Consider the following 13027-nt stretch of genomic DNA (forward strand, 5'->3'; position numbering starts at 1 on the left):
AGTCTTGCTGAATAGCTTTGGTTTATTTGTATTTATTTTTTTGTCTACCCTTTCTGCGATTTCGTACTGGGTAGTGAGAAAATCTTTCATTTGTTGCCACGTTGGGTATTTTTTACGAGATGAGAGCGATTGCTTCCACAATAATAAAGACTTTTCTGGTAATGCTGCCGTGCATATATTTACCAGTATAGGATCCCAGTTGTCTGTGGAAATGTTTTGTGTCGATAAAATCGACAAACAATTGGAAACCGTGGATTGAAGTTTGATAAATTATTCACTGGTTTCCTTTTGAATTTTTGGCAAGTTCATTAAGATTCTTATCTACTTATCGACCAATATTCGTTCATTCGCGTATCTTGATTTTAAAGCTTCCCAAGCTTGACCTTTCGTTTTGTATCGGAGGCGATACAATTTTTGTGCATTAGATTATTTTGGGTGGTTTATGTAAACGGCTGCAAACATGTCCCGGAAGGTCGGCCATTGTTCATAAACCCCATGAAAAATTTCTGTGTCACATGCGGGCACCTTGAGGTGGATGCCTGAACTTGCCTCTTGACTTTGTACTTGTGGCATCTCTAAGTGGAGCAGGTGCGATTGCTTTAATTAATTTCAATTGATCAGTGATCATTTCTTTCCTTTCTTCAAATTGGTCTAAGCAATTTTCATATTTGGCGTAAGCCGAGGAATTTTCTGGTAGATCTGAGTCATCAGACTAATATTGCGTCATATGAAGCTTGGAGACGTATCCAAAAACTGTCCAGATTTTCTTTTTTGATTTCTGATGTCTATTCAGAATTATCTTGAATCGGCGAAGATGAAAATCGAGTACAGTATTTTATAAAACTGCCACTCTCAGCAATAAATTTACTGTATAATATCTTCCCCTTTTTTGTTTTGTAAACACTTTGCTTTGAGCGTGTAGCTTCTGCAGGTGTACATGGACTTTTTTCGTCCGAAATCATTTTTGGAACTTTCAGTAGTTGTGAAGGTTCAGATTCTTTGGAATCTGCGTTCATTTAGAACATATGAATTAACGAAATAATTTCTTTCAGTGTAAAGTGATTGACTTTAAATGGAATTGCTGATTACAAAGCGAAGTCTCTTGTAAATAATAAAATTGTAAAATGTTTTGTTTTATTTTATTTTGTTTATCGGATTAAATTAAATAACGCGTTTCGTTTTAATTAATCTCAAAAAAAGTATAAAAGTATTACCGAATTTATTTATTATTATTTAATATTTATTTTATTAATTGGTTTAGTGTTTTTAAGTCTTATAGGGTATACCTATAGACGAATCCGTTTGTATGTATGTACCTTGCTCAAGGGTGCGCAACCTTGCTCAATATGAATCTACGCAACCTTGTCTGCGAAGATGTTCGAGCAGCAAGCGAAACGGTGACAATCGGCGATTGCTTGTTCGTTTCTTTCGGCACAGCTCGGCTTTTCTACCAACAACATAATGTTGCCATGCTTATGCTGTTGTTGTTTTTGTAGAACAATGTTTCAATTTTTGGATGGTGACATATTCAATTTAAACAAGAAAAAACGTTAACTTCGGTTGCACTGAAGCTAAATACCCTTCACAGGTGCATTTCTGTTAGTAACTATGTGTTCAGTTTGTATGGAAGCTATATGCTATAGTAATCCGTTCTAAACAAGTTTTTTAGAGATTACATTGTTGCCTTAGAAAATAACATATATCAAGTTTCGTGAATATATCTTGTCAAATGTGAAAGTTGTCCATACAAGAACTTGATTCCGATCGTTCAGTTTGTATGGCAGCTATATGCTATAGTTAACCGATCTGAACAATTTCCTCGGAGATTACATTGTTGCCTTAGAAAATAACATATATCAAGTTTCGTGAATATATCTTGTCAAATGTGAAAGTTGTCCATACAAGAACTTGATTCCGATCGTTCAGTTTGTATGGCAGCTATATGCTATAGTTAACCGATCTGAACAATTTCTTCGCAGATTACATTGTTGCCTTAGAAAATAACATATACCAAATTTCGTGAATATATCTTGTCAAATGTGAAAGTTTTCCATACAAGAACTTGTTTCCGATCGTTCAGTTTGTATGGCAGCTATATGCTATAGTTAACCGATCTGAACAATTTCTTCGGAGATTACATTGTTGCCTTAGAAAATAACATATATCAAGTTTCGTGAATATATCTTGTCAAATGTGAAAGTTGTCCATACAAGAACTTGATTCCGATCGTTCAGTTTGTATGGTAGCTATACGCTATAGTTAACCGATCTGATCAATTTCTTCGGAGATTACATTGTTGCCTTAGAAAATAATCTGTACCAAATTTCGTGAATATATCTTGACAAATGTGAAAGTTTTCCCTACAAGAACTTGATTCCGATCGTTCAGTTTGCATGGCAGCTATATGTTATAGTGGCCCGATATCGGCCGTTCCGACAAATGAGCAGCTTCTTGAAGAGGAAATGACGTTTGCAAAATTTCAAAACGATATCTTAAAAACTGAGAGATTAGTTCGTATATATACAGACAGACGGACAGACAGTCGGACATGGCTAAATCGACTCAGCTCGACATACTGATCATTTATATATATACTTTATAGGGTCTCCGACGATTCCTTCTAGGTGTTACAAACTTCGTGACAAACTTAATATACCCTGTTCAGGGTATAAAAAAGTTGTTATTCGAACCTACGTGCACGTCGTCATTTTTGAAGCGCTTACCACTAACACCACCATTGACACTTGAATTGATAATAAATTATAATAAATTTATAAAATGTGAGTTTAAGTTTTCTAGTTTTCTTTCATATAACATGATATGCATTTCTTGGAATATCACTAAGAAGTATAACTTAGGGACTCCACGCACCTTTTTTTGTACATATCTACATACATATATACGCAATTCTGCTTGTTTTTGCTTATAAAGCACAAGTGGTATTGCCGAAAATGTGCCAATTTTGACTTTGAATATGTAAATTAAATTGTTCGTATTCTTTAATTATTTGTTTATTTATATAGATATATATTTGAATAATTTATACTTTTCTACCGAACCGTTTAATAAGTATAATATATAATATTTTTAGGTACCCTCGTAGGGTATAATTTACGTTACGTATATACTTATGTGGAAGTGTATATGCAAACGCGCATATATTGTTTCTTAGTGGAGCGAGCGAGTTAATTTTTAGCAGAAGTAAAAATGAGTCAAAAGAAAATATTTTGAGCTGCACCGAAATGTGTACTCTTTATTTATACTCTTAAGACTAACTTATTACATGTTTCTTACTTCTATTTATACTACCTAGTATGTTTACTTATTACTAGTTGATACTTTGTTAAGGTACAGATTATATTATTTGTTTAGGTTTGTTTACATACATATGTATATTGTTTGCTTAGATACATTTGCTTTGTTTTAAGATAAGTGTTGCGCCAAGCGATATCCGTTACACATAAATACTATTTGTAAACATTATACTAAACGAATGTATATGAATTAATTTTATATTAAATATTTAAATTAAAATGTTAAAGTTTATTTTATATTATATTATACTCACCCTAATAATACTGTTTATATACTCACCATAATTTTCTACCATAATGTAACGAATTGAATTCTACTTACCCCTTTTTTATAGATACATATTTACGCGTCCCGTTAGTCTAAGCCGTTAGGTTAAGGTTTAGGCTAAGTTAAAAAATTCCCGAAATAAAGAATTCAATTGTGTAAGAAGAACATTCGCGAGTGGTCGTTATTTTCTTTTCTCGGCACAGGCAATTTTATATATTCGGTTCATGCATTCCCAATTAATTAGTTTTCTCAAAAAAGCTTGAGATTTGTCATGGCGCCCGAGCAGGGACAATAGTGCGTGATAAAAGATTAACAAGTTTAATTAAGTTTAATTAATAACATTTTTAAAACAATTTTCGTGGATATCATATATTCGTATACATATACATACAATTTTCGGTTTCAATTGCATTTAATTGCATGTGCGCGCGCGTTTCGTTTCGCGACTATCGGTTGTCGTCGGCTAAGTAAGATGGAAAACATTAAAATCAAAACATACAAACGTAACTTAAAATAAAAAAGTGTAACAAGCGTGCTTAAATTTACAAATTATTACTGTGAAAGTGGAAAGATTCACAGAGTGTATAGAAAATAACATACATATGTACGTATGTACATGTACATAAGCAGTGATAGTGGGATAAAAAGAATATCCAGCATATGTATGAACATTTAAAAATCTAAAAAAGAAAGAAATAAGTGAAGTGGAGTGCGGAAAATTCCATTCGGCAAATGCACAAATTCGTACATATGTATATACATATATCAATACTTACCGGTACATACACGCAAAATATATGCACATACACGTAAGTATGTATAACTAAGTACGAAAGAATTCTCGAAACAAATGCGGTAAAGAAACCACTTATGTACAAATCTACATACATATACGTACGGCAAGTTCAAAAACGGGAGGTGAGTACAGTGGAGTGCAAAATAAAAGGCACATAAGTATTTTCACTTAGATGGTAGGTGAATTAGACTCACATAAAGCTTTGTAAAAAGTAAAGTTAAAAATTTGTTATCTACATTAAACCGTCCCAAAAGAAAACTCCACTTAAAGGTTTCAGAAATGAACCCAGCACCTGATTTATTTTAAAGCACAAACATAAATGATTTACATTAAACTGTTGATATCCTGTGGTTTCAAGTAGTGCAGAAATTCAATGAACTGTTCATCTCAGATCTGAGATTAAAGAGAAACAACATATAAGCATGATCAGAAAAGAGATAATATGAATACCTCCAAGCTTTACCTGCTTGTCGCTTCGCGTTGCTGTTGTTGCAATAACTTCAGATCATCCAATTGCGCTTAACCCTTGCGCATTAGGATCCAGCAAGCTGGCATAACATTGCTTAGCCTGTTGACAAATATCGTTAAAGAGCATAAATATTGCTGTTGCTATTAAATATTTGAATAATAATATTAGAAAACGATTAGTTTACTTATTGCGCAGCAGCACGATATTCAGAAGCAAAGAGATTCAACACTTTATTTTATTTTTCAGCGGCGGTGCACACGCGCCAATGTCGTAGTTCTCCCCACGATCATGATGCCAAACCATATACAACGTTTCATGGCGCTAATTTCCATTGCACTGAGTATTTGGCGAAACACAAACAGGAAAGAAAACATAGGAAAACAGAACATATTTATTTCCATTCTTAATTGAGCTTGTAACTTTCAGGATGCTTGATCTTTCGATGAGAGCATGAGAATATAACATAGGAGGACATACTATATATTAATAAAGAAAAATGGAGAGTAGGAGACGAGGCTCACATAAAAAAGTGACATGTAAAACTGTGGCCCCAGATCATTGTTACTCATAGCAAATGATCACGAAGTCTGCCTGTTTAACTTTTAGTATTTTGAATTGAATTGGCAAGCTCTCTCTCTCCTCCTTACGTGCTACTACAGCACTACAACACACATCAATACACGCAGCTACCAATCACCACCGCCCAACGAGCAAAAAGCTTCATCCTGGAAGTGAACACACTCTTTCGACCACAAATTTCGATACGTAAACATCAGCGGACGTTCTCTACTTGTTTTTCGAAAACTCGGCACGCAGCTCAACTTTCTTTCTACATTGCTTCGTATCTTCGGCAGCTCAACAATCTTTCTTCTGGTGATCTTCGACCCGCAGCAGCTCCACCAGTATATTATTATATTATTATTATATTATTATTATCAACGTTTCGAATATCCCTTCCTTATAAATTTACAAACATTTGTCAAGCTTCCACTGGTATCAGGGAGAGTTTTATTATACCATTTATACGTCTGAAATGAAATTTCGTTCTCAAAATCTGATTTCCGGAGTGAGTGAAAAAGTAAGTGGTATTTCAAATAATATGGATTAGGTAAAAGTCAATTCAGGTTACTTTTTAATTTGCATCGATTTAAGATATACATATGTATTAAGTGCACGCTCTGCGTTATACCGTCTGTCAGTCTCTGCGTCATCGTGTCCCACAGAATACACCTTTACATATTGTGGTATGTTCATAAAGTGGTGCCAACGGTGATCCTGTTTGGTGATGTACTTGGCTTTGCACTGTGGACAAAAATCCATCCATAGCGCGAATTGTGTCCGTCCCCAATGAGGTCATGTGAAAGTATGCGATGCATTTTTTACACGGTTTAGGCACACGGTTGAAATTCTTAAGTTTCACTTGTAAATAATGCTTTCGAGGATCCCTAAGTTTTTTTGCCCCTAGAAGAACACATTCCCACGTTTTCTCCATTCCATTTTAATTCCCCACACTGCGAGACACATTGTCCTGCAAATTTTTCTGATTATTAGCCTACGCTCTGCTTCACGCTTAGCGACTGCGAGCCGCCGAGCATTTGTCTCATCTACTGTCTCAGCAGCACGCTGATTATCCATTAGCTAGGCCTTCTGTCGGTATCGAGAAACTATTTCATCAAGTGTTTAAGTGGACCACTGTGCGGCCATACGATGTGCGTGTTTTGCTGATTCTCCAGATGCTTCTGATGAACGTAAAAAGCAGAAGTTTATCTAGCTCCGACTTCTGCCTGACATGCTGTTTGCTATAAAACAAAATGTCAACAAGTAAGGAAGAGTTAAGTCCGGGTGCAAACGAACATATTATACTCTTGAAACTTGCATGAATCAAAGCCAGGGAAATAGTTTAAGCTGTAAAAAAAATCATACAGAGTAAAGTCAACCGGATGTTCGAAAATCCTTATATCTGTACTAATACGAGAGCTGCTATATATATTTCTGGCATAATAATGAAAATAGGAATATATATCAATGAAGATGGTTTTATTGTTTTTCAAAATATTCTCCATGAAGATTTATACACTTTTGCATGCGCTTAAACTACACCTCCAAAACATGGTTTTTGAATGCTTCAACAGCATCTTCTGGCGACGAAAATCGTAGACCTCGCATTATTTTCTTGATGTGTGGGAATAAAAAGAAGTCATTGGGTGCCAAGTCAGGGATGTACGGCGGATGACCTATCAAATCGACGTTTTGGCCGGTCAAAAAGGCACTGGTTTGAGCCGATGTGTGAGAGCTCGCTTTGTCATGGTGCACAATGATTCGTCTTCTCTTGTTCTTTTTTCGAATTTCTCCGAAGACTTCAGGCAAACAAATGGTGGTGTACCACTCAGAATTGACCGTCCTATGTTGCTCAAGCGGAACAGTCGCCACATGACCAGTTTTGCCGAAGAAATAGGCGACCATTTGCTTCGAAGTGCTTCTTCCACGAACAACTTTCGTCGGATTTGGCTCGTCTTGGAACACCCACACGGTCGATTGCTGTTTTGTTTCGGGCTCATACGCATAGATCCATGATTCGTCACCTGTGACGATCTTATAAACGTCTTTTGAAGCACCGCGATCGTATTTTTTCAGCATTTCTTTTCACCAATCAACAATCTTGATGTTTTTTCGCTTAGTTGTAACATTTTGGCAAAAACGTAGTTTAACCAGAGAACTTAAAAGTATAGAGAAAGTGCAGGTTCGACTCCGAACATTTGATAGATTCAGATCAAGGAATTCGCCTCGCAATTTTAACATTTTTTACAATTCTCTCACATATTCTAACCGAGAATATGAAGAGACAGAAATATATGTATTTATGGCATATGATGACATGGCATATATGCCGAAGCAGAGAATAGGAAGAGACAGAAATCCACTCCCAACGAAGAATTTCGTTTTGCTTTTCGTTTATATTTTATTTCATTTTTGGCAGCGAAAAATGTGTGCAAAACACACCTCTCACACAGAGAACATAAACAAATTTTGTATGTTCTTATCTCACATGCCCAAGAATATGAAGAGACATAAACATATGTACTTATGTAGACATGCTGCTTATGATGCTCCCAACAATAGCATTGTGATACTTTCATGCTTCAATTTTTCTTTCAACTTGGGAATCGCAATGTATGGAAATATATATTCTTTTGCGTTTTGCCGTCGGCACTTCAATATTGACTTGTAAACATAATTATGATATGAGTATAATTTTGTATGAATGCAGTAATATTTATAGTCAATTTGGACTTGCATATTTAATAATTTTCTTTGAATTTTACATAATATACTATTCTAATAAATATTTTTGTATTATATTAAAAATATACAAAATATACAGTCACACAGAGAACGTAAAAAAGCATTATCCCAGCAAGAAGACTATACGTTATATAATGCCATAAACCTGCCGTATAACTATGGATAGTATGCGTGAAAAATTCGAATAGTTTACATCAGTTTGTACAGAGGCATGGGAAGATTCTATCGCATACTTTGAATACGTGTGAGTTGTCTATCCTTTTTATTTGCATACAAATTTACCATCACTTTGTCATATGCTCGTCTCTTTTTAACCCATGGTAGGATGGTATAGTAGTTTGATGGTAAAGTGGAAATGTATATTTAATATATTTTTAATAATAAAATAGTAAGAGCAAAAAATTACCGTTTCGTCAGCAAACTCTTTGGAATTTAGTTTATCTTCGAAATCCAGCGCGGCGTCTAGTGCGCAGATTGGTAGTCTTGACGTTATTTCAATTTGCATGGGATTTTCTATTTCTCCTACCAATCGTCCAATGGAGTGATGGACTTTAGCTAAAACCACCTTACATTCGCGCAGCGTGTGTGTTTGAGCCAATAGAAGACCTTTATCAATAACCTAATGTACAAATATATATATATATATGTATTTATATTTATCAAACAAAGAAATACGTATATAAATTTATTGGTACATATACATACATTTTCTTTGAGGGTTTTCTCAATGTCATCCATCCTTGTCATCAGCACCTTTTGGTTTCTTAGGATTTCCTTAATACCTTGAGTTACTATAAAATAAAAAATATTTTATATAATTTATATCATTTAACCGTAATTTATCTTATTCATTATTTATTGAAATGTATATAATATACCTGTGTTCTGCTGTTGAAGGTTGTCTGGCTGTAGAATTTTGTCGCTGTCACTTCACAAGTTTTCACACAAATGTGAGAAATGCAGTTTTCCACTTTGTTATATACTGATTACTTCTACTGATTACTTCTACTGATACTGATTACTTCTTACATCAAACGACTACAATGCATATCTGCATATAGCACAACCATTCTTGTAGCACAACTGTGGAGAAAATACGAAATATATTCCCAACATGTGACCTGTTTTCACATTCACGTAAATTTTTAGTTTTTTTTTTTTAAGATTTGCTTATGTGTTGGTGAATACGTTAGCGAAGTTTTGCTGGGATCTGAGTGACATATGCATGCTTATATTGTATTATATGAACCATTGTCACATATGCGTGATTTTCAAATATGCATGCTTATACTGAATTATATGAACCATTGTCACATATGCGTGATTACTTTGTGTTAAGGTTGGTACGCAGCTCTCAAGTAATTGCTCAAGAAAAAAAATACATTAGGGGTATTCTCTTGCTCTTGCAAAACCCAGTGCACGGTGCAAGAATTGCAGATTTACAACGGCACAACAACAAACACACGCAGAAAAATATTTGCAAGGGCTGTAAAATATGTCAGACCAAAACTTATGTATATTTGCGTGCAATGTCACGCAAAAATATAATTGCAACCCTGTTGTAGTTGCCATTTTACATAAAGGCATATTACGTCGTTAAATTGTTGAGAAAGATAAGTTTTAAATAGATTTTAAAATTTCTTTTTAATTTCTAAAGAATTCTTACAGTTTTCCACAAATATGAATAGCGAAGTTGCGCCACCAGCGAAGAGGAAAAGGCAGCAGCCAAACAAAAAGTGGAAGGAGAGTGAGGTGCACTCTATAATAGAGATTTAATGGAAGAGGCGGAATGTGAGTTAAGTTGATACGTTTTTTTTTAATTTTTTATTTAATTCGGTTTTCTATTATTTCAGGCTCCAACTGCGCAATTGTTTTATAAACGATTTTTACATAACTCGTAGTTGGATGTCTCATCGGATCTGATGCGGTGGAAGGTCCGGCATTTGAAGGCGCAGTACCGTAAAGCCAATGACTGGCTCGCGTCAACTGGTGCAGGACTACAAGATGAAGCTGACAGCAGAACCATCGAAGGTTAGTATTATACAGATATTTTAAATTTATTGTATATAAAACATTTTGTTTACTAATTTCAGCAAAAATTGCTAAAATTTGTCCATACTACGACCAGCTGAGGGATATATTTGAAAAGCGGTTGCCGGCCACGCAACCGTTACTGGTTGAAAGCAACCTTCCTTCGCCTCAGTTATGTCCAGTTAGTCCTGCACCAGAATTCGAAGCAGAATTCTTGGAAGAATGTGTACCTGCTGCGCCATCAAATGCCGCATCTCCAATCGCACCGATCTCCACACCGGTATCAACATGCCAACGGTCAATTCGTCCTCCGAAATCATCCGTTGCACAATTGGCGGCTATCCAAGCAGAAAAAATTGCTATGGAAGCGAAAAAACTGGAGTTCGAAAAGTATATATTCGAGGAGGAGAAGAAAATTCAAGAAAAAAAGTTAGACATTGAGTCAAAAAAATTAGATATAGAGTTGAAAAAAATAGAAACTGAGGAAAAATTCAAAATGTTAGAATTAGAAATGAAAGAAAGAGTAGCTATGTTTGAAATTGAAAAAAAATATGAAAATAAAAACAATTAAATATACTAAATAACATTTGTATTTATTTATGATTATTCATGGCAGTTAGGTTATTTCTTTAGGCTTTGTAAGTGTTTAAATGAGTTAAGCATCCATCCCCTCTATCCGGTAAAACTGGCGCATCCTAATACGCCAGCTTAATTCACCACAGCTGATGACATTACAACACCACACCAATGTAACACACCACTCTCGTACGTAACCCAACTCACAAAAGGAAGCGACAACGGGAAAGCTATTCAATTCGTCAGCTGCAGCTCGCCCAACAACACACACATTCGCCATATACATATTCGCACCTTAACATCCGTCTCCCACACATCCGTTTACACAATTCGTCCTAAACAATTGGTTCGACACACTTCGTCACACACGATTCGTGTACACATTTCGCAAATCGCTATTCGCGCCGCATTTTCAATAAAAAACGTCGTCTCCACACGGTTTCTGCTAGTTGCCATTGGACTTAAACCATCAAGCAATTCAACTCAACTTTAGATCCTGCGAGGCGCCACAAATACTCCCTACGATTACTCAGCGGTCCGGTTTGCGAGTTCCATCTGACTCGTTCCGTATATATGTGCTCGCATTTCAAATATACAATTGTATTTTTCGTAAGTTGTAAATAAACGTCAAAGATATTGTGTACTTTACATCCTTACGCATTTTTATTTAACAAGAGTGATTAGTGCTTTTATTTGCAAATTTGGCAGCAAACTGTAAAATAAGTATGAACTTATATAAATAGTTATATCAAAAATATAGTTGGTATACCTAATACCAGTAGTATAACATACATATATTACTAATTAACGTTTTATTGATCACCAAACATTATTGTGTACAAAGATATGCGCTTGGCTTTTGCCTCAGTTATTCGGCGGCCATTTTCATCTGAAGGAAATTCATCTGATTCTTCGTCGTTATCGACAACTACATTGTCTACGTATTCAATATCGTTAGAAGTAGCTCGGAAGATGTTATGCAATATACAGCAAACAATAATCCAGTTAGAACATAGAATATGACTTTGTTCGTCTTGAATACGTGTTCTTAATTCTTTGAGGCTGCCAAAGCGTTCTTTTAGAATCCCAAAGCAATGTTCAATCCTCACGCGATATCTGCTCTGACGCAAGTTGAATGCTTTACGCTTTGAATAGTCCATTTGTTGTGAATTTGTTCGAAATGGCGTGATAAGAGTGGTCAGCAATGGATAAGCAGAATCTCCTGCTAGCCATCGAGAAGAAGAAAAAAGTGAGCCTTCCTGAGTGGAGAGAGCATTGGTACGAAACATGCGAGCATCGTGTACACTACCAAAGTGTCCCGCTACTACATGCCGAATCCTTAATTGATAATAGCATACAACTTGTGCATTTATGGAATAGATTCGGCTTTTTGAAAAATAAGCCGAATGGTTAACAACTGGTGCTTCTGCAAGTTTCAATTCAGTACCATCAATATACTCTATGCAATGCGGCAGCTCATTATACGTTGTTTTAACGATATTTTGTCTTTCATTGGTATCAGGCCAAGTGATATATCTAGATTTTAGCTCCAAAATTGACGAAAGTACTCTCTTTGTAATCTTGTAAAGCGTTTCACCATCTCCTACACCAAACAGTGTAGCTACTTTCCGAATCGCCGCACTTTATCCCGATGAACCGAAACGATATAAAATTATAACTAACTGCATTTCTACTGAAAATTGCCTAATGGATTGAGCGTTGTTAAACTGTGCACTATCTTTAATCAAGGACAATAGCCACGCAAATTGATCTCTTGAGACTCGGAGCATTTGTTGGTAACGTCATTCGTCTAAATAGTCAAGAACATTAGTCCTCCATTCCAAATACTTATTCACATTTTGAAAATTTCCGCGATGGTTCGATAAGATAATTGTAAGACTTTCATCCAATTCATCCATAATTTTCCAATAGCTATTGTCGTCTAAAAAGTTCAAATTTTTTATTTTTTAAAGCTTAAAAAAGTGAAATAAATAATTACCATCCAGATGTAGTAATATATGTGGGAATGACAGACGGACGCAAGAAAATTAGAAGTGGACGCAACTTTTCAACACCTACTACTAACATATGCAACACTGCAAATCTGACGAATATAAAATATAAAATGAAGATAATAACGAAGGGACGCTAGCGCGTAACTGGACGAGAACGACAGTCGTTATACGGTCATCAAACCTATAAAACCATATTTAATATCATCAGTCTGTTAATGGTTATCAAACCAGTAAGACATACTTCAGTGTAATTCA

General features: G+C 35.3%; 1 protein-coding gene and 1 long non-coding RNA gene across 2 annotated transcripts; one reads left to right on the forward strand and one right to left on the reverse strand.

Annotated features, from left to right (window-relative positions):
• Positions 1 to 8143: 8143 nt before the first annotated feature.
• Positions 8144 to 9106, reverse strand: LOC126767247 (uncharacterized). Its single transcript, XR_007669042.1, has 4 exons — positions 9029 to 9106; positions 8856 to 8941; positions 8557 to 8769; positions 8144 to 8456 (listed from the first exon to the last, which is right to left on the reverse strand). It is a non-coding gene; the product is annotated as an uncharacterized LOC126767247 (long non-coding RNA).
• Positions 9107 to 9755: 649 nt separating this feature from the next.
• On the forward strand, positions 9756 to 10704 carry LOC126767248 (uncharacterized; the record flags this gene model as incomplete). Its single annotated transcript, XM_050484809.1, has 3 exons — positions 9756 to 9941; positions 10004 to 10181; positions 10244 to 10704. Coding segments are annotated over exons 2-3 (570 nt in total), but the record flags the coding sequence as incomplete, so codon positions are not given.
• Positions 10705 to 13027: the final 2323 nt, after the last annotated feature.

This window comes from Bactrocera neohumeralis, unplaced genomic scaffold (genome assembly GCF_024586455.1).
Source record: "Bactrocera neohumeralis isolate Rockhampton unplaced genomic scaffold, APGP_CSIRO_Bneo_wtdbg2-racon-allhic-juicebox.fasta_v2 ctg4961, whole genome shotgun sequence".
NCBI classification, from domain to species: domain Eukaryota; kingdom Metazoa; phylum Arthropoda; class Insecta; order Diptera; family Tephritidae; genus Bactrocera; species Bactrocera neohumeralis.